Source organism: Delphinapterus leucas, chromosome 15, assembly GCF_059928025.1.
Source record: "Delphinapterus leucas isolate spDelLeu-1000000601 "Yukka" chromosome 15, BTC_Dleu_Yukka2, whole genome shotgun sequence".
In the NCBI taxonomy this organism is placed as follows: Eukaryota; Metazoa; Chordata; class Mammalia; order Artiodactyla; family Monodontidae; genus Delphinapterus; species Delphinapterus leucas.
The window spans coordinates 10,037,385-10,063,567 of record NC_143143.1 but is presented as its reverse complement, the minus strand read 5'-3'; the positions used below and the strand labels follow the sequence as shown (position 1 = coordinate 10,063,567).

The window sequence follows — 26,183 nt, the reverse complement described above, 5'->3', positions numbered from 1 at the left end:
GGGCCACCACAGCTGCGCTTTGCTGCTCTTACCTTCACCATCTCTACCTTACTAACATCACCCGACGGCTTTCACACCTCTGAGAGTTCTGGAAAACCACCCTGGGCGTAGGCCTTGGACCCCTGCTGCTTCCCCAGCTGACCACCTGCCTCTCCCTCCCTCTCCCCCCGGCCCTCCAAGTACTGCTCTCCCCTGAGGCCCCGCGAGAGCCTTCCTCTCCGGAAAACCCTCCCCAGCACCCCTTCCTCTGTTCCTCCTCCCTGGGGTCCCTGCAGCCCGACGGCAGCTGCCACACTGCTACCCCGCTCAGTGTCTGGCCCCCCTCCAGGTCGCCCCTTCCCCAGAAGCCCACCGAGCCGGGCCTGGGCGCAGGGAGTGAAGAGCTATAGGTGGCAGGGGCAGGGCGCACGGAGGCGAGTGAGGAGTGAAGCGGGCGTGACCGCGACTGAGAAACTGGAGTCCTGTCCTGCACGCTTTCTCTGTTCCCAGCGCAGCCTCCCCAAGGGCCCAGGGCTGCCAGTGACTCCAGGCGGGAGCAGGGGAGAGGCGGCAGAGCTCCTCCCCGTGTCTCCACGCGCAGGCTCTGGGATCTGCGTACGCAGCTGCCTCCGTGGAGGCCCGGCCAGCCCTGAGTGCTGACCAGGTGGTCATGCCACCCCCCGCAGGGACAGCCCCTGCTCATTCAGGGCTTGGGAGGGCCAGGACATAGCCCGGGGGACGGTGGGGGTGGGGGTGGATGCCTTGAAATGGGGCCAGGAGAGGCATTTTACGAAGCGGGTAAGCACTCACCCACATCCCACCGCCAAGCTCGCAGGTTCCCCTGCAGACGCCCCTCCCTCTGAGGCTAGGAACCCACCCCCATCAACCTCATCTGCTCACCAAGGCCCCTGCGTTAGGGAAAGTGGGGGGCACTGACCCGGTCAGGCCCCTCCCTCCTGAACCCCCATCCCAGGCCTAGAAGTCACCAGTGCCACCCCACCACCCCTTTCTCTGTCCCAGGAACCGGGGCCAGGTTCCAGCTTGGCCTTCCTCCTCTCTGCTGGGGCCAGAGCCCAGGGAGGTGGGACAACAGAAGGGCGGGGGTCCCGCTCCAGGGCCCTGGAACCGGTGCCCCACGGTGAGCTCCACTCCGGCCTCTGGCCCCCAGCACCATGGCCCACCCCCGTGCCAAGTGGCCCCCCCCATAGTCAGCGCCTCTTACCAGGCTTTGGGATGAGTCCTTGAAAAGGCCTGGAAGAGAAACAGAGATGGGGGTGTCAGGGGAGGGCCTGTGAGCTTGTGCGGAAAGCGTGGGACCCGCCCCAGACCTGCTGAAGCAGAATCTGCATTTTAACAAGATGCCCGGTGCTTCGTGCGCACGGGACCCTGGGGACCCTGGGACGATGCGGCAGGGCCGCTGTGCACCAGGCCAAGCAGGGTCTCCCGCTGGCTCTGCCCTGCTGGCTCCACGCCTCTTCCAGGGGATGAGGGAGTGCAGTGAGCAGGTGCCGCAGCAGGTAGACGGGGCCCATGAAGGCTGCCCCCGCTACGGTGGCTGCGGGGCAGGGGAGCTAGTCTCACTTCTGTGGGGCTCCCTGCACCCTGGCTGGCCGGCAGTCCCCCTTCCTCCAACCCCCAGGGCCCAGGGTGGTGCTGGAAGAGCTGCCTTGTCCATGGAGGGCAGGTCCACCCAAAGGAAAGGCCAAGGTCTGTGGTGCGAGCCCCCTCCCGTGGTAGCCTCGCCTCCTCTCTGTCTCCCTTCCCCTGAGTACCTGGTGACGGTGAACTTGATCTTGTCAGCCACCGCAAGGATCCTCTCCAGGTTCTGGGAGCCAAAGGTGCAGGGCTTTCGGAAAGGGATCCCGGGGGGCAGCCCCTCGATGATCACCGAGCCGGGGTTACTCTTGATCCTCTTGTAGGGGACCTGGACCGGGTACTTGATGCCCAAGGCTTCCCCTGTGGAGGAGAAGGACAGAGGAGGTGTCAGGAGCCAGAGGCGGGGCTGGTGGGCTGTCGGCAGCCAGGGGGTGCTCCATGAACGAGTGTGATACACCCCGTGCACAGTGGGGTACGGTGGGGGGCTGTCGTGTAGCACTGCAGAAAGGCACAGTCAGTGAGGGACTGGGAAGCAGGGGCCCTGGGGGGTCGGGGGTGTGGGCGTGTGCCCAGGCCAGGCTGAGGAGTGGCCAGGGGACGTGTGGCTATGGCTGCTGGGAGAGGGCAGGGGCTAAAGTCAGAGGCCTCACAGCTTGAGAATCTGAAAGCCGTCTCAAGGATGGTACCTGGTGGGCACAGCTGGCCCTTCCCTACAACGATCCATCAGCCCCACAGGCTCTGCCTCACCCTGGTTCAGGATCGGCCTGGCCTAAAAGGGCGGATCGCGTCTGGGAGCAGGGAGGCCAGCCAGGGTGCGGCTCAGACCTCAGGGCTCTCTTTCCACATCTGGCGCTCGGCCTCATTCCTGTCGCCAATCCCCTCTGCAGAGGGCTGTGGCATGTCCATCCCAGGGACTGTGCCTTGTCTCACAGCCTGGGAGCAGCCCTGAGTCCACTGCTGATCCACTCTGGGCCAAGGCCTGCTGCCTGCTGTCAGGCTGATGTGAACGTCCATGGCTCTCTGACTTAGGTGGGGTGCACCATGGGAGCCCCCTCCTGGACGGAGGGCTGGACACTCCTCAGTGTCACAGGATGCCCCTTTACAAAGATGTGCTGCAGAAATCTTTGCACTAGGAGAAGTAGCTGAACTTTTTCTGGGCAATAAACTAATTTTTATCTCGTGGACACTGGGAATGGTATAACTGGCCTCATTTCCCTTTTTGCTCTGGCTCCTGGGAAACTCAGAGCTTGATGCATGCCCTGCATCTAGCAAGGACAGAATGGCTGAGTCTTCATGTCACCCCTGGCTTCGTGCCATTGCTTCACCTTGTTTGTTTGGCTTTATTTAATTGAGATGTAATTCACGTACCATAACATTTACCATCTTAAACAATCCAGTGGTTTTTAGCGTACTCAGGAGGTTGTGAAATCATCACCACTATGTAACTCCAGAGCGTTTTCATCACCCCGAAAAGAAACCCCATCCCCATTAGCAGTCACACCTCACTCCTTCCCTCTGTGCCCTGGCAACCAAACCAATCCACTTTCTGTTTCTATGAATTTCCAGCCTGTTTTAAATTCTTTATCCTGACTTTGCTGCAGACAGAAATGTACTTATACCCATAATCCATGAATGGGAACACTGCCATCTCTACTTCCTCACTCCTTGCCCCCAAAAGGGCTCTTGCTAGAATGATTGACGGCCTCTGTGTTGCCCAACCCAGAAGGTATTTGCTCTCTTTTGGCAAAATCCAACACCTTGGTGTCCATGATGCCTCACTTTCTTGGTTTCCCCTTTCTGGCCACTCCTCCCCTTCCTGGACTTGACCTCTAAACACAGGGCTCCTTGGCTTTCTGCATGGGTCCTCTTTCTGCTCTCTTTGCACCCCTAGGGGTGTCTCCTCTGCTCCTGTGGTCTAATTTTTGCATCCAATCCAGACACCTCTCCTGAACAGCAGACTTTTCTCTCTGCCTGCCTATGAGACATCTCCACTCACCCTTCAGATTCAACATATCCAAATGGAGCCCATCATCTCCCCTCTTCAAACTTCCCCGCTCAGTGAGGGCGCTGCCCCTTCTCCCTGGCTGGCAGTTTGGGTATCCACCTGTCTCTGGCAGCTCTGTGCTCCCCCCTCCTCCCCCTTGTCACGGTGACAGGTCTGGGTAACCCAGGCCTAAGCCGATGAGCACATGGCATTCTCTGCCATGGGGATTGGGTAAAGACTGGACATGTGACTCAATGGGGATCAATGAGAAACAGGGGAGGGCCCAGGGAATTCTGGGAAACTATCAGGCTTTCCTGAGAAAGCCTGTGGAAAAGCCAGCTCTCTCCCTGGATGGGATGTCTGGACCTGCCGTGGTCATCCTGCTAGCAAGCAGGAAGTCAGCCTGAGATGATTCTGACACAGCGGAAGGACACCAAGTTCATTCCCTGAGCTGCTGGATCCAGCTAATCCTGAAAGCCACCCTACTGCTGGATTTCCTGAGTTATGGCTAATTGTACTGTCCAAAGACAGCCGCACCAATCTTTCTCCCATCCCACGTGCTCCTCTTATAGTGTAACATCGACACTCCCCATAGAGGATGGGGTCTATATCCCCTCCTCTTACACTAGGGTGGAACTTTGTAACTGCCTTGACCAATGCAGTACGGCAGAGGGACACTGCACAACCTCTGAGGCTGGGTCATAAAAGGCAACGTGGCTTCCACCTGGCTCTCTCTCTCAGGACACTCAGGAGCCCTGACCAACAAGGAGGAAATCCAGCTACCATGGAGTTGCTATGCCAGAAAGCCCACGTAGAGGGGTCACACAGAAACTGAGAAAGATGCTTGAGGGGCCCAGCCGTTCCAGCACCAGCTCTTTCCCCAGCCCGGGCGTCAGACATGTGAGTGAGGATGCCGTCCAGATGATCCCAGCTTCACCCGCCTTCTGCCTGCAACCCCGGGACAGACCGTGAGTGACAGCTCCCCAGCTCGGCTTGCTCCCAAAGTCCTGACTCGCTGACACCCTCAGAGATAATACATGATCATGGCTATTCTAGGCAGCCACGTGTTAGGGTGACCTGTTGTGAAGTCATAGTAACTGAATCATTAGCCAATTAACCCCCTTAACGGTTGAAGCCAGTTTGGTTTTGCTACTTTGAGACCGAAAAGCACCTTAACAGATACAGCTTGTCCTCCTCGAGGCAGGATGCAGCTGGATGCCTCCACTCCTCCCGCTGCCCCGTCAATCTGTGCCTGTGGTTCTCCCTCGGAAGCACATCTCACTCCATCTGGTTTCCTGCAGCATCCCGGCCAGGGCCTGCCCAAGCCATCACCACTCTCGCCGAAATACTGCTCCAGCCTCTGGGCTGGTCTCCCAGTGTCCACTCCCACCCTCCCACAGCCACTCACTTTCCTCACAGCATCCAGGGAGACACTTTAAAAGTGCAAAGCTGCTCCATTTACTTCAATCCTCCCAAAATACAAACCCGATATTATGGTTCCCTCCAAGGCCCTGGACAATTGGATCTGTCTTCTGGCCAGCTCCGCAGGGCCCTCCTCTCCCCCAGTGCCTGCCCTTATGCTTTGGCTTTTGGCTCCTTCTTATATCTATCTATCTACTTACATATATATACATATATATATGTGTATATATATATATATATATATTTTTTTTTTTTTTTCTTTTTTTGGCTGCACCGTATGGTTTGCAGGATCTTAGTTCCCTGACCAGGGCCCACGGCAGTGAAAGCACCAAGTCCTAACCACTGGACCGCCAGGGAATTCCCTTGGCTCCTTCTTAAGACAAGCCTCAGGGCCTTTGCACATGCCATCACCTCAGCCAGAATGCCCTTCCTTCACACTCTGCTTGATTCCCCATCGTTCAGTTCTTTCTTCCAAGAGCCCTTCCCTGGCTTCCAATCTAAGGAGAGCTATTTTCTCTTGAGCAGCCTGCTCTTTTCCTGCATAATCATGGGACGATGCCTCGCTGTCGCTGGATTCTGGGTAGAGCTGTTCTATGTCAGTCTCACGTCACTGGTCTGCAGGGTCCCCCGAGGGCAGGGACTGAGTGGTTTTTTTGTTTGTCTGTTTGTTTCTGGCATGTGGGATCTTAGCTCCCCGACCAGGGGTCAAACCCGCAGCCCCTGCAGTGGAAGCACGGAGTCTTAACCACTGGACCGCCAGAGAAGTCCCCGTGAGACTGCGTGTTTTCTTCACTCCCTTTTCCCCAGTGCCTGGCACACAGTAAGTGCTCAAGACGTATTTGTATGCAGGTGAGCGGTCTTCCCAGAGGAGACCACGGCCAGAACCAGGTTGCTCCTGCCTCTCTTCCCTCCCGCCAGGGTGTCCCGGGGCTCACCGTATTTCTTATTGAACAGATCCTGGACCTGCTCCCTCAGCGTGTTGGCAATGTCGATCCGTGAGAGTCTGGCATCATAATTTTCTGCAAAGTGAAAAACAATTACGGATTTGGGCTGTTAAATGAAAAGGCACTTGGTGACTTTAAAGGAATATGATTTCCTAACTATGGGGAACTCCTTCTCAGGCAATTATCAGCTCCGTGGAGTGGGCCCCTTGGAGTCCTCCAGCACTAACTTCTTGACGGAGACGTGTGTTTTTTCCAGAAGGACGCACACAGCGATGAGTCGGAAATTAACTGTTGACATTTGAAACCCACACCAGTGAGCCAGCCCTGGAGGTGAGAGACGCCACGGAGGGGAGCAGCCTCCTGCGTCACCGGCGGGTGGAGTGGGGCCTTGCTCAGAGTCAGGCAGGAGGCAGGAGGCAGCACGGGGACGTGAGCTCAGCGGACAGGGCGGCCCCGCGGAGGCAGGAGCCGGCCTGGAAGCTCCCCATGGTCACTCATTCACCCAGAGGCTATCGCTTATGGAGCCCGCGTGCCAGCACCTGCCATGAGACCCCTGGACGAGCCCCCAGCCTTGGGGAGATGAGAACCTGGCACTGCCTTGTGGGAAGAGAGAGGTGGAGGATGGAGGAGGGAGGGGGTGGGTCTCTGGCTGGTCGGACCCCAGTCTGCTAAGAGGGCTGAGTATGAGGGGTCACGGGGTGAGGTGAGAGACGGAACTCCCCCGTCCCAGAAAGTTCCGGCTGCCCAGGAAGGAGTTGAGAGGCTGGGGGGGTAAGCAGGTGCCCCTCTGGGGTTTGGGCTCCTCCACCCACAGGGGCTGGCCCTTCCTGCCGCTGGTCTGGCTGACCCCACTTTCTCCTCTGGGTCACACTGACCACCCAGGACCCACATGGGGAGCACCCACCCTAGGGGACTCACAGCCACACCCTAGAGCTGCCCCGACGTGCACGTGGACGGCTGCTCTCAGCCACCGCAGCCCCTACCGATACTACGCTTGATCTTAACCAAAAGGTAATACCAGCCTCCACTGTGGGGAGGGAGCCCCCCCTGTCAGTCCCTGGCCCCTCCCTGCGTCAGGCTTCCCCCATCTTCCACGCCTCTTCCTCCACGCTCACGTCCTCCCACCCCTCCTTGGCCCAACCAGGGTCCTCCTTCTTGGGAGAGCCCTCCCTGCCCTCCGTGACCTCCTCTCCTCTGATTTCAAAGCACTAAGAGCACGGCCGGCTGCCTAATACGAAGCGGGCAGGTCAGCTGCTTCCCCAGACGGACAGCAGGCCGGCTCCCGCGCCCTGTACCCCCGAACCCCCAGCCACCTTGCGGAGCCTCTCACTGGGGCTGGCAAACTCCAGCCCTGCCTGGCTGCCCGCCGGCCTCGCGCTGACCCCGGGGCCCTGAGGTTGGCGGCCAGCCCCTCCCACCCCTAGCCTGGCCCTCCAAACCCAAGCCACGTCAAGATCATGGCACTGGGACTGCGGACCCCATCCTGAGCTGCAACCTTACCTTGAAAGCCCTGTCTCTTCAGGCTCTCGTCCACAAGAGGGTCCCCGGAATCCCTCTCTGGGGGCGGGGGGGAGAGAAGCCAGGGTGAGCAGGCAGCTCCTGGGACCCGGGACAGAGGTGGCATCTGGTGGGGGCAAACCCAGCAGGGAGGGCAATGGGGGGATGCCAGGGTAGACGGGACCAGGACAGAGGAAGCAGGAGGAGGGGTGATGGCAGAAGCCTGGGACCCCTCCCACGCCCGGCCCGCGCCTCGGCCCATGACCCTGCGCAGGGTACCTTGGCTGTCTGTGAGGGGCTCTTTGACTCCTTCGGTGAGCAGCTCAGGCCTGCAAAACACAAGTGGGGCTATCACCAAGGTCCCTCCAGGGCTCCCCGGTACTACCCAGCTCTCCCCCTGGGCCTCAGTCTGCACATCTGTGCAGTGGGCGCTCCTGGCTCTGGACAGTCAAGGTCTGGGGTTTCTGCCTCCCAGGCAGCTGTCCTGCTGACCCACATGTGTGATCTGGGGGCTGCGCTGGGCTCTGAGGATCCAGCCAGGAGCAAAACCAGCCTGGTCCTGGCCCGGTGGAGCTGAACCCCTCACTCGCGGTTCCAGGATGCATAACTGCCACTGGCCAGGGTCAGAGCACGTGGTCTGGGGGCCTTCCTACGGAGCTGTAGACACAGTCGGGACTGACTGTGGCAAGATCCTGGTGTAGGGAAGGTCCAAGGTTTCTGGCTGACACCATTTCACTCTGGGGTCGGGGCCTCGGGGACCAGACCCAGCTTTACACTAATGTCTGTATCCCTGCAGACTCCACAGAGCCCGTCCTCACATTAGGTAACCCGCCCGACATCCTTGAGGTAGGCACTGTTTCCATCACCCCACTTGCAGGAATGGGAGACTGAGGCATCGGGAAGGCGAGTAACGTGCCCAAGACCGCACAGCGAGAGGGGCAGAGTTCGAACTAGGCATCCCCTCCTCCTTGCCTGCAGCCTCTCCCGCTGAGGGACCCCTCCCACCCCAGGCCTGTTTTCTCATCTGAAATGGAATAATAACGCTGCCCTGGCTCAGAGGGGAACGGGCCTCATAAATCCATACTTGAAGACACAACAGGACCGCAGAAAGCACTCTGGCCTGGGAGCCCTGCTCAGTGCCTGTGGGGAAATCATTACATTTTCTGGGCTTCCGCTTCCCCATAAGAAGGCAGAGAGGAAGTGATGGGGGGTCTAAATGTAGTCTGAGGGCTTTTCCAGCTCCTGAAACTGTGATCTAAGGCAGGGCTGTGCCTCCTCCCTCCCTGGCCCTGTAAGCCCAGCTCTGTGTCAGGCACAGATGCCCGCTGCCAGGACGGACACCAAATCCTCATCCACTTGATGGAGGGGGTGGTGCCCTGAGAGTCTGGCCTTTGGCCTCACTCCCAGGCAGGGTCTCCTGTGTCACTGCTTGGATACCCCTGTGAGGAAAAGCTCAGCACCTCCCCGGGCAGCCTCACCTACAGACTCATCCTCACACTGAACCCTGGTCCAGCATCCCTTCCCTTCGGGAGATATGAAGGAGTGATTCTGGTACCTGTCGCACCCGCCAGGCCCTGCCAGCCCTCCTCTGGCCAATGTGACCTCCCCAGTGCCCTCAGCCTGCCATTCAGCCCAGACCCCCGCCACCCAGACAGGCCTGCTACAGCTGGACAAGGTTGCACCAAAAATGGGGCACTTAGAATCAGTGCTGTATAATATAGCTTGTCTGGTCTTCAAGCCACTGTTATCAGCCAGACCTCTTGACCTCTAGGGAGGGGAGGGGGGCTGGAGACAGTCCAATCACTTGGCCAGTAAGCCAGTGAAGGCTAGCAATGAATTCCAGTAAAAGTGTGGACACTGGGGTCGGTGGAGCTGCCTGGTTGGTGAACACACTGATGTGCTGGGAGGGTGATGGGCCCTGATTTTGCAGGAAGAGGGGATGGAAGCTCCACGTCCAGTCCCTCCCAGACTTTGTCCTTTATGTCTCTTCATTTGGCTGGTCCTGATTTGCATCCTTTCTATAAAACTGTCATACAGTGCTTTCCTGGGTCCTGTAAGTCGTGCTAGTTAATTATCAAACTTGGGGAGGGGTCCTGGGAACCCCTGAATTTCCAGCCAGCTGCTCAGGAGTCTTGCTGGGGACTGTGTCCTGAATCCGTAGGGTCTGCTAAGTCTGGGAGGTCGGCACCAGAACTGCCCCGCAGCGCTGCAATCAGACAGACCTTCTGCCACTCCTCCCCTGGACCTCACTCTCCCATCCGTGTGAATCCACCCATGGTTTTAAATTTCCCAAGGTTTTGTTTTTGTTTTTGTTTTTTTTAACTTTGGAGAATTTGATGAAAGCAAGGGACCCTATTTCCAGAAGAATGCACAAAAGAATATGAAAAGTTTGGATACATGTTTGTTCAAGAATCTGGGTTAAGAATGTTTTTTGATCAAAGATTGAGAAAGTTTGATTTGATTCTGTGCCAGCTCTCATCAACTGGCAGCCGCTGTCTGGAGGCTGTTTAGAAGGATGTGGGATTCGGGTTTAGGGGGAAATCAACCCATCAGTGATATCCCTCCAAGTGCTGATTTCTCACATACATTTTTATAGGCTCACTGTATTTCAAAATAAGGTCTTTAAATGAGGACATTAGGGTGGGCCCTAATCCAATCTGACTAGTGTCCTCATAGGGAGAGGAGATTAGGTCACAGAGAGATACCAAGGATGTGTGGACAGGGAGAAATGACCATGTGAAGACTCAGCAAGAAGGTGGTTGTCTGCCAGCCAAGGAGATAGACCTCAGGGGAAACTAACCCTGCTGACACCCTGACCCTGAACTTCCAGGCTCCAGAACTGCGAGAAATAAATTTCTATTGTTTAAGCCACCCAGTCTGTAGTACTTTGTTATGGCTGCTCTGGCAAACTAACATATATATATATACACACATACGAACATACGTAAGACACACACATACACACACATACATTTATACTTATTGAGATGTAATTCACTCTTTAAGGTACACGCATCAGTGGTTTTTAGTATATTCACAAAGTTGTTTATGCAGCCATACTTCTAATTCCAGAACATTTACATCACCCCCCCAAATACATATTTTTTAGAAGTAAGATTAATGAGAAGTGGCGATTTTTCACTAATATTCCCAATAGTATTTTTGACTAATTTTTTAAATGAAGAATAACAAAATAAATATACTCAAGTGCTCCATCTCTCTTCTCCAATTATCTCTTAGAATCACCCCAATTGGTCCTTAATCCTAACACCCCAACTGTTCCACTGGACAAAGTTAATCACTCTTTCCTACTTGAATCATTTTCTTCACTTGGCATTCAGAAAACGAATTATCTAAATTCACTTTTTAAAATTTATATATATATATATATATATATTTTAATGAACTCCTGATACAGGCAACCACATGGATGAATCTCAAAAGCTGAGTGAAAGAGCCAGACCCAATGAGATGCACAATGTATGATTCTGTTTACATGACATTCTAGAAAAGGTAAAATGGCAAAAAAATGATCAACTACCAGGTCGCAGGGTCTGGGGTAGCCAACAAAAGGGCACAAGGGAAGCTTGTGGAGTGATGGAAGTGTTTTGTATCTTGATGGTAGTGATGTGACAGTGTGAGTTTGCCAAAAATCAAAGAGTTGTGCATTTTAAAAGGGTGCGTTTTACTGAATGTAAATTAAACTTCAATAAACCTGATACAAAAAACACAACATCTTAATTGAGTACCTAAACTGTGCCAGGCCTTTTCTAAGCCTTGACCTCCAGGGCCACCCCCTAAATGGTACAGTGTGCCCCATTTAACGCCCTGAACAACCTACCCAAGGTCAGGGGCAGTAACAGGAGGAGCTGGACTTAGACCCAGGAGCCTGTGAGTCACCCAAGGGCTTCCAGTTCTAAGTCTGAGGGGGTGGATGAGGCAAGCAGCCCCCATGTGCTACGTCCCTCCTGAATGCTGACAGGTTCCCATGTTCTGTCCCCACCCCGACCTCTCTCCTGAGTCTGACCCCCATAAAACCACCTGCCAACCCTCTCTGGAAGGCCCCCACGCACCTCAAACATAACACACAGCAGACTCACATCCCATATATCAGCAAATTCTACCAGCCTGATCTTCAAGACACTGTCTGAACCTGACAACTTTTCACCATCCCACCCCTACCTTTACCTAATCCAAGATGCCACTGTGTCCCCTGGGCCAGGAACAGCCTCCTCACTGGTCCCCGTTTCTGCCCCTGCCCATCCTCCTCAAAAACTTCCGGTGAGTCCTCGTTAAATTTGAAATAAAATCCAGACTCTTTAAACCAGTCTAAGACCCTGTATGATCCAGCTCCTGCTATCTCTTGGGCCTCGCCACTCTCACTCTTCCCTCACTCCCCCTGCACCAGTCACAATGGCGCCTTGCTAGACTTCAAACACACAAGGATGTCCCTGCCTCAGGGCTTTTGCACCTGCTGCTCCCGCTGCTTCAATGCTCTTCCATTGCAAATAATTTGCAAACCTTGCTTCATTAAGTCTCTGCTCCAAGGTCCCCTCCATGGACAGGTTCCTCCTGCCCCTCCTTCTTTGCCCCTTTAACTTGCATCATAGCATTTATCTCTACCTGATACTATATTGTGATTTAATTCCGTGAGATCAGCCAACTCGAGGGCAGGACTCGGTGGCATTTGCTGCTGCATCACTCCTGGAACATGGTGGGCACTCAAGATGTATTTGTGGAAGGAAGGAACCACGTGTCCACTATTTGCATCTCCTGGAGCATCACCCTCTCTGCTTCTCCTGGCGCAAACCAGGCCCCACGAGAGAGCTCCCTGCTCCGCACCCCATCACCAGCCTGCCACTCGAGGTGTGAAGGACACTGTGAGTCTCCCAATTTGGGGGCCATCTACCCCCCCAGGGACAACAAACCCTTAAGAGTCTCCTCTTTCTTGTCACTTCCAACCAAACCAAAAGTAAATTTATAAGACATCGCGTTAATACACAGAAGCAAAAAAACACAAAACAGGGATTCCCTGGTGGTGCAGTGGTTGGGGGTCTGCCTGCCGATGCAGGGGACACGGGTTCGTGCCCCGGTCCGGGAGGATCCCACATGCCGCGGAGCGGCTGGGCCCGTGAGCCGTGGCCGCTGGGCCTGCGCGACCAGAGCCTGTGCTCCGTGGTGGGAGAGACCACAGCAGTGAGAGGCCCACGTACCGCCATAAAAAACAAAACAAAACACAAAACAGTTCACCCCAGGTCCTCCCTCATCTTTTAAAAATTTAGTAGCTGCCTCCATCTCCTCCAAAGGGACTTTATATCTGAGCTGGCACACAGGCTGGATACACTGAGCTCCCTGGGTCCTCGCTGACAAAAATTAGATGCCCGAGGAAACAGAAGAGACCCAAAATGCCAATGCCTGATTTTCCAGTCCTGGGGTCATGGGGCATTGTCCTCAGCCTGGATGCCCCCTGGCCCAGAGGATGCTCAGAATTATCCAGGAGATCAAGCTGGTGGGTGTTCTCCCATTCTACACCTGGGTAGACTGGGGGCTGTTCTCGTGGGACTGAGAGGGCGTTAGTCTAGTTGCTTAAGGTCCTTCAGGCCTGGGCTGGGCCTGGGCAACCTCGTGCCTGCTCAACTGAGGCCAAACCTCATCGAATGCCCTATTTTTAAAAAAAAAAAAAAGCCTTCCCCAGTCTGAAGAGGAAGATGGCTACTTGGCGCTGCTCCTGGGTGCCGGGCAAGCCTGGAAGGGCTCCCATGGACCCGGCCTGGCCTTACCTCTTGATGACGAACTGGATGCTGTTGCTGGCCTCCAGGATCTTCCGGAGCTTGGCGATCCCAAAGCAGTTGGGCCTGCGGAGGGAGATGCCTTCAGGCAGCCCCACCACAAACAGCTCCTCTGGGTACATCAGGAACTTGGAGTAGGGCACCTTGACAGGCTCCGAGATGCCAATGGCCTTGGCTGCAGAGATACGGCTGCTGTAGGGCCACCCAGATCTATGGGGCCACGAGCCTCAACTCCTACCTCCCATGTCTGCATGGGGGGGCCGCAGGTGCTGGAGCCCTTTTGAAACTTAGCCCTTAGTTGAACCCTCCTGACCCTCCCGAGGTAAGTACTGTTAGCCCCAGGCTGTGGGTAAGAGACCCAGAGCCCAGAGGGGATGTGACCTGTCTCAGGTCTCAGAGCCCCAGAGCTGGGGGATGTGAACCCAGGTAAGTGGCGTCCCCAGACCTACGCTCAGTTCATGCCCTCACACCCTGGCAATGCAGGAGAAACTGCTGACAGCTGGTGAGACCTGGCATCGGCTCCACCCAAGTCCACTTGTCCCCGTGCTGCCATAAAGGCCCTCCAGAGGGTCCCCCTGCCACCATAAATAACCGCAACCCCCTGCATGGCCCAACACCACGCCTTGGGAACCAGAGACATCTGAGGCCCAGGCCAGGCACTGCCGCTCACGAGTTCTGGGGCCTAGGACAAGCCACATCACTTCCCCAGGCCTCATTTTCCTCATCTGTAAAATGGGCATTAGGACACAGGCATTTTGTGAGATGGGATGGGAGAACTCATGTGAAGCACCTCGCCAGTGCCTGGCCAACCACAAGGGCTGAATGAAGAGTAGGCTTCTCCCTGCCTCCCTGTTTTCTTTCCCGGTCTTTCTAGTAGGAAAGACCTTGTTATCCATCTGTCCTCCTGAGGACCCTGAACGAGGGTGTCTGTGGGTACAGAGGGGCAGTGACAGCAGTCAGAGTGGCCTCTGCAAGCTGAGGCTGAGGCAGACCATGAGTGAGTGTGAGCCTGTTGAAGGAGGAGGTGGGGACGCTGCGTTTCAGAGGGTGGGGTTCTCTGGCAGTGCCTCAGTCTCCCAGAGAGGGAGGTCTAGAGCTGAGGAAGGGGCAGGATGGCAGGCCCTGCGGAGCCCCGGCCCTTTCCCAGTTGGTCCCAGCCCCTCCGGCCCCTCCCTCCTCTGTCTCTGTTCCAGGAGCAGCTGGGATGGGGGGTCAGGCCCTCTGAAAACAGGGCAGCTGGAGGGACGCCTGGATGCCCTCAACCCTACCCGGCTCCTCGCTCACCGTATCGCGTGTTGAAAAGCAGCTCCACCTGCTTCCGCAGAGGCCGGATCACGTCACCATGACTGTCTGAAAGGCAAAGAACAGTTTGGTGAGCCTCCCCAGTGGCAGCAGGACCCTGCTTCTCAGCTCAAGTCCTAGGTCTGCTGGCACCAAGAATGACCCTGTGCTGGGACCTTGGAATGGGGAAGGGTAATGGTGGCAGGTAACCTACTTCCTCAGAAGTGGCTTCCCTGCAGACAGGTCCACAATTCTGGGGCTCAAATACCTGCTTGTGAAATCGGATCTAGGGCATTATCAGGACTGAATGGAAGGTTTTGAGGCCTAAGAATGACCATGGGCCTTTCTACGTGAATGTCACTCTAGACCAGCACCGTAAGTGACTTTGCTAGCTTGTGAACTCTAAGCCTGCAAATTGAGTATGCCGCCACTAGGTGGCAGTGGATGTTGATTAAAACTTCAGAGTTCCTCCCCTGCCAGGCTGGGTTTGGGACTGGGAAAGTGATGCTCCTCTCCTCTGACACCCACTCATTCCGTTCCAGGGGTGGAAACAGACCCATCCTCACCTTGATCTCCCTGCCTGTCCTACTCCCACCCTCCGCAGGGTGGGAATGAGCAGTGTTCCTGAGATTGAACATGTCTATTGGACACAAAGCCAATTTTGTGCTTTCAGGCCTAAATTCGACTTGCTCAGGAAGACTCAGCCTTAAAACCTTTGTGGAAAGAGGCAGGGTGTATATAAAAACAAAATAAGAAAGGCTTACAATTTCCTTTACCAGAAAGAGCTGCTTCTACCTCTGACCGTGTACCTCTTAGTTCTACAAGACAGGTCTATAAACCTCCTCCCAACTCAGGCAGCCCACAGGACACCCACCCCCAAACCCGGTGTTGGGAAGAGACAAAAAGGAGATGCAGGACTGGGGAGGGGAGGAGACGTGGGGGGGGGTGAAAAATGGGGGGTGAACAGTGCCTCACCCTCCACAGGCCTCTCCTCAGGCCGCGGGTCCTCGCTGGGGCCTTTGTCTGAAAAAGAGGGTGCCAGGCAGCCATGTTCATCATCTCCTGCACCACCAAAGTCAGGGCAGACAGGTGGGGAACGGCAGGCCCAGACTCTGGAGCACGGCATGGTGACTCCCAGATGGGATCATGGACCCCAATTTTGCACAAGCACCTGCCCTCGCCTCCACGTGAGCTTCAGAGACCAGATATCCTGTGACATTTGGTAAACACCCCGTGGAGACCAGCCCTGCACCAGCCTGTCCTTCCATCTACTGCCTGCCAGGTTCTGTTCTAGGCATTGAAGACACACGGGAACAAGACAAAGCCTTGTCCTCCTGGTGTGATGTCAAACATTACATACGATGCCAGATGGCAGTGATGCTGTAAAGAAAAACAGAGGGAATTCCTTGGCAGTCCAGTGGTTAGGGCTCCACGCTTCCACTGCAGGGGGCAGAGGTTCTATCCCCAGTCAGGGAACTACAATCCCACATGTCACGTGGCATGGCTGGGTAAGGGGATGGAGGAAAGGCAGGTGGGGGCGTGGAGCCATCTAGGGTCACGTGGTCCCAGCGCATCTGACAAGATGACACTGGCTCTGGTCTGGGCACAAGAGACCCAACCTTGTCCCCAGGTGCCCGTCCAACAGGCAGCAGGGTCGTGGCACAGTGAACAACAGGGGAGGTGAGGGCTCAAGCTATACAGGGGAGGGGTGAGACTGGCCTTGGGGGGCCGAGGGGCGGTACACCTGGGCTGGACCCAAGTGTCCAGGGAAAGCAGTGGGGTGGGAGAGGGACACAGGCAGGGAGGGGGGAAGTGTGTGTGGGGAGGGTGGTGGCAAACTCAGAGATGGCGGATTTCCACAGCAGGATGAACTCCAAGTGCGGACAGTGGAAGTGGGGTGCAGGGGGTGGGGCACAGGCCGACCGGTGGGCTGCAGGGCCTCCATCAGCAGCAGCTCTTTGGTGCCAAGAGCTGGAGGAAGGCGTGGGGACTTTCAACACTTGAAAGAACCAGAAGGAAACTGCGACTTTGGAAGTTTGCTGTGCGTTTGCCAGGTGCTTTCCCAGGAAGGGCTAACCCTTAAACAGCCCTTCTCAGCCCCTGACACGAGGCTGAACTGGTGAGGGGTGGAGAAGTCGGACCTGGGTCTGCTCTTGGCCAGCCGGTGGAGAGGATGCTCGGTGATGAGGGATGCAGGGATGTTCCAGATGGGATCGTGACTGGGATGGAAAGGGGCTGATCCTGGGAGAGCTGCCCATGGTCAAGGCCCACTCACGGACGGAGGGAAGGGGAGCCTGCATCTGGGATTGCCAGACAAGCCTAAGCCTTGGGGCTCAGCCCGGAAGGTTCTGGAAGGTTTCATCTATGCTCAGCCTCTGATTTAAAAAGGGCCAGGCCTGAGCTTTCGGCCTAAATTTTCCTCATGGCAATAGGTACACTATGGGCAGGTAGATGCTGGGCCCACCTGACTCTGCCTGGAGGCTTTTTTCTGGTTGTGGGAGCAGACCAGCAAGGTACAAGGGCTGAGATCAATGCCTGGAAACAGCTCTCAGCCAGTGATGGAGGGCAGATCACCAGCCCAGCTCCCAGCTTCCTCAGCTGCGTTAACTCAGGTGTGTGATTTACGTGGGCTCCCGTGGTCCCTCAGCTCAGCTGCCCACAGGGGTGACGGGCCTGACGGCACTGCTGTCCTGTCCAGTCCCCCTTCGTACCTGGACTGCCCTTCCCGCACTCTCCTCCCAAATGAACGAAGGCCCCTGTCTCAGGGGAAGCCCCTGGGGGATCCCAAACTCACCAACTTCATCTTTGCCATTTCTAGACAGAGAGGGGCAGACAGGAGGAGAGGAGTCCGGTGGGGACAGAGGGACAAGCAGTGCTGCCAGGGAGGGTTCCCTGAATCAGGGAGCTGGATCTGTCTCAGGGCGGAGGGAGATGCCCAGATGTCACAGTGGCAGCACCGATCAAGTTCACGAAATGGCTTGAGAGGAACAAGAGGGGAGACCAGGAAGTCTGTCCCCGCTCTGAGCTGTCCGTGTGTGCAGGGCCACCTCCAGGCGGTAGCAACAATCTGAGAGCCAGGGAGGATATGACCGGACCCAGACACCCACAGGGAACCAGCTCAGCTCTGTGGCTCCACTAAGGAGGGGTTTCTGCCAGCCTTTGTTGTAGGACCCTGAAAACAGAAGGAAGCGGGGCGGGGTCCTCTCCCGGGGGGCGGGGGGCTCTTTCAAAGGCAGCAGGAGATGATGGCCTGTGTACTTTGGGGGCCCTAATTCCAAACGTGAGAAAGTTGCCTGCTTTTCCCCCCACCCCCTGGCATGGCGCGGGGCTACTTACCCTGAACAAACCCGTCCATGTGCTCACTGCCTCCCCATTTTCAACCTTGGTAAACGATCGAGGGCATGACCAGAGATGCCCAAGGCACCAGGTGAGCAAACGAGGGATGATTTGTACAGCACAGTAACACCACCAGTTGGCAGAAGCCTTTCCAACAGAAATGGCACCATGCTGCTCCCCGGTCCCCCAACCCCAGGGGCCTCCACAGATCGGGACCCCCTTGGTCTTCTTTTTTTTTTAACTTATTAAATTTATTTATTTTTGGCTGCGTTGGGTCTTCGTTGCTGCGCACGGGGCTTTCTCTAGTTGTGGCGAGCGGGGGCTACTCTTCGTTGCGGTGCGCGGGCTTCTCACGGCGGTGGCTTCTCTTGTTGTGGAGGACGGGCTCAAGGCGCGTGGGCTTCAGTAGTTGTGGCCTGAGGGCTTAGTTGCTCCACGGCATGTGGGATCTTCCCGGACCAGGGATAAAGCCCATGTCCCCTACACTGGCAGACGGATTCTTAACCACTGCACCTCCAGGGAAATCCCCCTCGGTCTTCTTAATTCTGCTGTGAATGCAGCCAGGTGACATGCGACTTCTTAAAGACCAGGCCACACTGTCAGCTCATCCTGAGCCTTTGGTCCACTACACTCCCCACACAGTTACTGGATTGCTTCCAATTCCACTCGTGCCCAGCCCGTGCCTGACAATATTCTTTCTTCATTACCAAGGTATTAAAAGCACATCGCAACTGATTTAGGGAGTGACAAAGATAGATCACTTAACCTAACATAGCTACTTTTTTGATATTTTTCTCCCCCCAAAACAGTGATCATGTTTTCAACACAGTTGTAAACACCATCAGCTTTGTGTCTTCTACAGTCTCCCTCGTTGCCTCTTTTTAGTGGCTAATAGTCCATCAGGAGGATACTGTTAACAGTTCCCTGACAGCTGGACAAGCTTTTCATGGTCATCATTAACGCTGGCACGAACATCTCTGTGCAGAAAACACTGTTCACATTTCAGACAATTTCCTCGGACTGGGTTCCTGCTGTACGTAGGGGGGAGGGGGGGGTGGTGCTCATTTTCACGGCTCTTCAAGCTGACACATTTCTCTAAAAAGCAATTTGCCCATTTGCGTTCTTACCAGCACCAGGTCTGTGCCCATTTCCCCATGCGCTCAGCCAAAGTTCTGTTCAGTTAAAAGGTGCAAGAGATGCCCCTTTGTTCAAGCCCGTTTCTCTGTGGCTGCATGCGTTTGTTTACTGTCTGTCTCTTCTTCTGTGGCAGGTACTGGGATGTACTTACTACTCAGATCCCCTTCAAGGAAGAGCTTGTTGGCCTAGCAGCGGGGAGTGTGGTCAGTGGGCAGCTGCCCCTTCAAGGACTGCCCTTCCAGGGTGGCCCGCATCTCGTGACTGATTGAGGTGGAGGTATAAAGGCCAGGATATCCAGTGCAACTGGGAGAAACTCTAAGGGGCCTTTCTGGCTCCGAGCTCCCCGTGGGGTTGGTGGACGTGTTGCTGCAGCCAGATCATGGCTTGCCTTCCCCCTCGGCCCCCCTGTGCTTCTGTCCCCTCCCTTACATAGGTGTTGATCCCAACGGCAGCCCCTAATAAACACCCCACACATTAAACTCCATCTCAGAGACTGGGCCCCAGGGAACACAATCCATGACACACGTCCTGGGGCTGTGAATTTTTCTTGTGCATTTCAGCCCAGTGTTCTGGTCTGTCAAGGCCATGGGGAACACCATTCTTGGATGGACTGACCATTCCTCCCCAAGGATCTGCAAATCGCATAATCTTGCTGCCTAAGGTCCCTTTATCCAACTAACTGACAAATGTTTGAGGAAGGACCAAGCCCTCCAGGACAACAGGGGAAACCTTCCCCATGTGGAGGCTGGGGTCCCCCTGCAGCCCTCCCTTTTTTTGCTTGAAATTCAAATAACTTTTATTTAAATTGAAAACAATACTTAAAACTGCATTTAGAGTCAAAACCCTTTTGTTTATAAAAATCATGAGGAGCTTCCGCAGCCGAAGGGTCATCTGGAGATCTCGATGTCGTATGAGCCAACTCAGTCCCGTGGATGACCCCACACTGGGTCCCCTCTGATGGCTCACAGTCGCCCATGAGGAAATCTGTTCCAGAACTGTGCCTGGGACTAACGCACGGTCCACCTGTTTGCAATTGGGGCAAAACCTCATCTCCAAGTCTATCTCTGTTGTCAGCTCATCTGTGTCCGCTGGGAGTTCCCACGTCCTATGGACGTCGTAGGTCTCCTTATTGAACTGGACTCCCAGGTCCTCCTCACTCTTTTCTGTTTCCAGACCATTCTCCCTGACAGAGAAGACGGAAGCAGACGAGGAGCAGAGATATTCTGCCTTTATTCTGTCACCAATTAACGCGGCACCACCCATCTGGGCCTGTAGGAAACCTTCTTATTTATTTTTCCAGTCACTTGTTTATTTTTGGTAGGGGAAATGTTAAAAAGTGCAGTAAAGCATACAGAATATTACAACAAACACTCATGGACCTACCAGCCGGAATGAATACACATTAGCATTTTGTCATACGTGCACACGATTTTTAAAAATAAAACATTAGCAATACTATTTTTACATCTCCAAACTTATAGAAATGCTATATTGTCTATATCCTTCTGCACTTGCTTTTCACATTGAACATTATGAGATTTCTTCACACTGTTCATTTAAATACACCTACTATGCTTTTGCACAGTATCCTTAAGCAATACCCACCCCTCTCCCCTCCTAATCAAGCCCACACCAGACATCACAGGCAAGGGAAACAAATTCCAGCCATCTTCCTAAAGTTTGCCGCCCTGGCCCTGCATCCCTTGTTACAGAGCCTTCCAAACTCAAATCATCTAAGTACTAATATCGTTTTCTGCCGTATCTGCAAACCTTCTATAATTTACATACTATTTGTCTTTATAATGATTCACTTAAAAAAATTTTTATTTTTATTTTTTGGCTGTGCCACGCGGCACGCGGGATCTTAGTTCCCCAACGAGGGATCGAACCTGCGCCCCCTGCAGTGGAAGCGCGGTGTCTTAACCACCGGACCGCCAGGGGAGTCCTATAATGATTCACTTTTTAAAAACATTAACTACGTGTAATAATTCTTACTTCTTATTATCAATAATAACATCTGTTGAGAATGGTTGCAGCTGAGAGCTGGGCATGTGAGATTCATTAAGCTATTCTTTTCAACTTTGGGTGGTTTTGAACATTTCCAAAATAAACTTTCATAAACAAAACACACAGAAACCCTACCCTCTCCCTGCTGCTATCCACCTGCCCAACCATTCCTCTTGCCTAAATTATCGTCAGAGTCTGTTTCTGTCCTTGTCTCCAGACCTTCTGCAGTCTGTTCTCAGCTCCACGGTCAGGGTAAACACTGTTAAAATGTACTCCATTAGCGCCAACCCCCGCACTGGTTCCTGTCTCTTCAGAGTTAAGTCTCCAGTCCTTCCTTTGATGTACACAACCCTGCATAACTCACCCACCACCTCCCTTTCCCCACCTCACTCTGTTCCAGCCACCCGGCCTCCTTGCTGTTGCTGAGACATGCTGGGCATAGCCCACCTCAGGGCCTTTGCCCATGCTGCTCCCTCTGCCTGGAAAGTTCTGTCCTGATATCCACACGGCTCCTGCCCGCACCTCCTTCAGGTCTTTGCTCCAATGTCATTTTCTCAGTGAGGTCCTCTCTGACCACTCAAATCCTGTAATAACCACCCCTCCTGCCCCTGATACTTCCCCTCCTGGCTTTGTGTCTCCCTATAGCACTTACCACCATCTGACTTTCTATTTTTCTTTTTTCCTTTTTTGGGGGGCCGCACTGCACAGCTTGCAGGATCTTAGTTCTCTGACCAGGGATCAAACCCGGGCTCCTGGCAGTGAAAGCCTGGAACCCTAACCACTGGACCGCCAGGGAATTCCCCTATTTTTCTTATTGATTTGCTTATTACCTGTCTCCCTGCACTGGGATGTCAGCCCACAAGGGCGGGGACTTTGGTCTGTCGGGTTCACTGCTCTGTCCCCAGCACCTTGCACGGGACCTTGTACATAGTAGGTGCTCAATAAATAGTTATTGAATAAATAAACAAATTTATCCAAATAGGAGCTCCTGGGAAAGACAGAGTAACCAGACTTAATATTAACTCAAAGGCCTATTTCAAGCTTTCAGAAAGGAACCTGGCCTGGATGGAAGAGCCAGGCATATACTGAGTTTCTTCCAAGGGGGACAGTCAATACCAAGAAAAGTCTAGAGGCTTCCTGGCCCAGCCCTCTCCCTGTTACATCCCAGGGAGGTGGGTCCCCAGCCCATTTCTTACCAGTCAGCATCTCCATCCCGTAACCGGAATCTTCCGAGGGCACGTGTCCAGGCATCGAGTCTGTCATTTCCTCAGAGGTTGGGGAAGGGTCTGGAGGCAAAACTCCAAATGACAACAGCATCTTCTGTCTGTCCCACCCCGTCACAGTCCCTCAGGGACCTCCCAGCTCAGCATGCCCACAGAGCAGGACCCTTAAGGAAGCTGCACCCTGGACTCTGGGAGGGTAGCTGTGCCAGAGGACAGCAGGGACCCAAGGGGCCTGGAGCCTGTGGTTACCCCATACTGAGCCTCCAGATGACAAGTACATGCCCTTCTTCACAGATGTGGAAACAGATGCTCAGAGGGACCCAGGTCTGGAGTCAGACTCAGATCCTCTTACTCCAATGACCTTTTCTTCTCCCCCGCAGCCTCTCAAATCCCAGGGAAGCCAGGCCAGAGAGGTGAAGGCTGGGGGGACCTTTAGGAAGGTCGGAGCTAAGACCTGACCCCCAGCCCAGAGGGCAGATGTGGCTACAGAAAGCACACGCAATGCTGCACCCTTTCACGATCAGACCAAACAGTGGCCTGGCGACCCCTTCTTGGCCGGGGCAGGTGCTCCAGAGACAGAACAGGACAGCCCGGGAGGGGACACGGTGGTGCTCGACCCCTGTACCTTCAGGCGGGGGTGGCAGGATCAGCCCTTACCTGGGACAGTGACCTGAATGATATCTAGATCCTCTGGCTCAATTTTGATGGGTCTCAGCCCACCCAGCTCCCCAGAGGTTCCTGTGAGGGGGAAATGAGGAATCTGGTCAAGTGTGGCCGTGAGCTCAGCCGAGCAGGGGAGTCATTCTTGAACACTCTCCTGTCTGTGACTTGTTAGTAGTGCCAAGAGAAGTCATGTCAGCCCTGGTGTCTGAGCTATAGGTAGATACAACGTATAAACCTGGCAACTGAGGCCTGCATCGCCAAGGATGTGGAGGCAGAGGTGATACCCGAATCCAGGTCTCCCACAAAGCCACCCACATCCCACCTGCCCCTCCCGGCCCCCAGCGAGCTCCCATCATGCTCTGCGGCCTGGGGGAGGGTCAGGGGACAGGGGTGGACGGAGGACATTCATGAATACCCAGGATCGTGGTCTGAGCCGGCCTCCTCCCCAGAGCTGCTGAGTGGGGCTGGTGGACGCCCTCCCACCCCAGACACGCGCAGTGGGGTCCAGCTCCTCACCTGGCCCACAGTCTTCAGAGAGACTGCTTTTGTCCGACCTGTGGGAAGGAAGCCGAGAAATGACATGGCATGAGCCCCAGCTTTCCCCCTCCAAGCAGTCAGGGGCCCACGGCGGCTGCCAATTCAAAATGCACCCCTGACCACATCTGCTCCCATCCCAGCGGGATCCACGCCGCTCCCCTCCTACGCCAGCAATACCCCCAGTGCCCCATCTCCCGGACAGCAGTCTCCTGGCTGCCCCAGCAGAGCTCCTGATCTGTACCCTGGGGTGACGTGCTGGGCATCCACCTTGCCCACCAGCTGGGAGCTCCTGAGGCCTGGGACTGGCCAGTCTAGGAGCCCCACCACTTAGTGCAGTGGGGGTTTGATCAGTGCTTGTTGGGGGCACTGAGAGCTGTAGGGACCACCCGCCTGGAGAGGGTTCAGGAGTCTGGGGAGGGGCTTGGGGAGTGAAGCTGGGCAGGACCCTGGGATGGAGGATTCGGTTCATTCATAGAACACTGTCGGGGAGGCCTGGGCTGGACATGGGGATTCCGGGATAGATGGCCCATCCCTGGCCCCCAGGAGCCCAGGGCCTGGGTGGGGGGCACTGGTGAATGGCGACCAGGCCATGAGCTGAGTGCGAGGCCTTGTGGACACGCAGGGCAGATTCCTGACCTAGTCTGGGTGCCAGGGAAGGCTTTTCAGACTAGATAACGTATGGCTAGATCCCAAGGGGTGACAAGAATCCTCCAGGTGGAAGAAAATTGGCGAAATCTCTGTTCTCCTTCTGGGTCCCTTTAGATTCTCCCTGGCCCACAGTGGGGTGAGGGCGTACAGGTGCCTGTGTGGGATAACCGTGTGCAGGGTGTCCAGGTGGAGTGAGACGCTGGGCCCAGCATCCTCCAGCCAGCCCTAGGCCTCGCTCCTCCCTGCAGAGCTGGCGCAGAGCCGGGGTGTGGCCTTACCGAGCAGTCCCAGCCAGGTCTAGGACGGCAGCACGGGAGACCTCCGCAGAGATGTCCTCGGGCGGGCTGGCTGGCTCCAGCTTTGTGGGGTCTTTGGTAAACTTGTTCCCTGGGGGGAGAGCCGGGGAGGGGCAGGGTGGTCAAGGCGAAGGTTCTCCAGCCTCCACTGCCTGCGTGGCACCCAGCAGGGGCCTCTGGGGGAAGCTCCTGGGGGCACCCCTCAGGTGTGGTCTGGCCTCTGTCCCTCCTTCTTGTGGCCTCCATGTCCAGCCAAGCCAGGAAGGGGTCCAGGGAGAGATGCCTCCCCTGGGATGAGGAATAAGGATGCCGGGGATCTCAGAGGATTTGGCAGGAGGAAGAAGCCAGAAACGGCTGTCCTGACCTCAGGACAGGGGCTATGCTATTGGGGCTGAGGGAGCCCTTGGGAAAGGGACCGAGTCTCTCCCAAGGCTGTACCATGGGACCATTCTCTCATTTAGTTATCCCAGGAACCCAGAGGATGGTGCTCTTATCTTTTCACAGATGTGGAAACTGAGGCCCACATGACTGTGCCCAAGGTCCCAAAGCTGGGGGGAGGGAGGTAGGGCTGGTATTGGGACTCAGATATGTTGCACCCCAAGATCCGTGCTCCCTTTGCTGCACCTGGCAGAGCCCGCCTCTTCCTCCTGAGAGGCAGGCCACCCACTGGTCATGGCCTGGGCACTTCGGTTTGCATCTAGACCCCAGTGCTCACTAGCTAGACTTCAGGGAAAAAACCAGAACCCACTTTATAGGACTGTTGAAAACTAAATTAAATTAAAATTAAATATGCTAACAGCTTAGGAGAGTAACCATCACATGTTAGTATTCAGCAAATGTCAGCTTTATTATTCCCCATCCAGGGCTTCCCGTGTCTGGAGGGGATGTCCTGACAGTCTGTCTGCGCCTGGGAGCTGGGGCCCCCGGATACAGAAGCCACACCCAGGCTCCCTCGGGTCCGGTGTGGTGGCAGCTCAAGCACTCTTGGGGGCATCAGCTTGGTGGCTTCAGAACAGACTAGACGGTACCCACACATACCTGTGAAAATTCGCTCATCGAACATCCTGGGGAGAGAGGAGAGACGGGCATGAGAGGGGAGCCGGCCTCCAGGTCCCCTCAGTGACGGTCACTCAAGCCCCACATGCATGGCTGCAGACCTGGGCACCGGGCTGGCCTCACATGGGGGCAGAAGAGGGCACGGTCCAGAACAGCCAGATACCCCCAAACAACCAGACATCCCGAACCATTTCTCCACAGCCAGGGAAGGCACTGGCCAGCCCCTGTGGGGGTCCCAGAGGGTCCAACCTATTCATCTCAACAACCCAGGTTGGGGGGCAGGGCTTCCTCGGGCCCTGAGCTCTCCTCGGCCACAGCTGGCGGATAACTCACACCCCTTTCCCACCAGGGCTCCGCGGCCTTTACCCACCACCACCTGTGTCTCAGCGACAGGCAAGGGGTAGGCCCTGCTCCCAGGAAGCTCTCTGTCGATGGCACAAGCCAGGAGCGTTCCAGATCACAGCCTCACAGCGTGACATGTGGGACCCCTCCGGTTTGTCTCAGAAGCCAAGGGGACCCAAGCAGGGAGGGGGTCAGGAAAGACTTCACAGAGTTGGGGATGGCAAGCCCAGGTGGGAGGGCTGAGAGCTTGTCCAGGTAAAGGCACAGGGAGGGCTGGCAGCTACATCTGGCCGGCTGGAGGCGTCCTGTGGGAGGTGACCAGCCTTCAGTGCTGTGCCCAGGCATGTGGTCTCCACACCGTGGGCAACGGGGAGCCCCCAGGGGGCATGGCACCCTCAGATCACTCCATCACCACACAGAGGATGGCTTGGAGGGGGGATGGCTTG

General features: G+C 55.5%; 1 protein-coding gene across 7 annotated transcripts in view; it reads right to left on the bottom strand.

Annotated features, from left to right (window-relative positions):
- GTF2IRD1 (GTF2I repeat domain containing 1) overlaps nucleotides 1-26,183 on the bottom strand; it is a 111,686-nt gene that overhangs the window by 29,374 nt on the left and 56,129 nt on the right. For 3 of the 7 annotated variants that reach the window (XM_089895790.1, XM_030763694.2, XM_022588110.3), the window contains 13 exons: nucleotides 25,378-25,403; nucleotides 24,322-24,430; nucleotides 23,375-23,412; nucleotides 22,853-22,933; nucleotides 22,169-22,258; nucleotides 15,468-15,515; nucleotides 14,496-14,561; nucleotides 13,203-13,386; nucleotides 7,702-7,751; nucleotides 7,426-7,482; nucleotides 5,917-6,000; nucleotides 1,752-1,935; nucleotides 1,202-1,230 (listed from right to left, as the gene is read on the bottom strand). In XM_089895790.1, the coding sequence (XP_089751916.1) occupies nucleotides 1,202-1,230; nucleotides 1,752-1,935; nucleotides 5,917-6,000; nucleotides 7,426-7,482; nucleotides 7,702-7,751; nucleotides 13,203-13,386; nucleotides 14,496-14,561; nucleotides 15,468-15,515; nucleotides 22,169-22,258; nucleotides 22,853-22,933; nucleotides 23,375-23,412; nucleotides 24,322-24,430; nucleotides 25,378-25,403 (1,046 nt within the window). Of the gene's footprint in view, nucleotides 1-1,201; nucleotides 1,231-1,751; nucleotides 1,936-5,916; nucleotides 6,001-7,425; nucleotides 7,550-7,701; nucleotides 7,752-13,202; nucleotides 13,387-14,495; nucleotides 14,562-15,467; nucleotides 15,516-22,168; nucleotides 22,259-22,852; nucleotides 22,934-23,374; nucleotides 23,413-24,321; nucleotides 24,431-25,377; nucleotides 25,404-26,183 lie in introns of all 7 variants that reach the window. The other 4 variants (XM_089895786.1, XM_089895789.1, XM_089895788.1 and 1 more) reach the window with 4 other exon arrangements.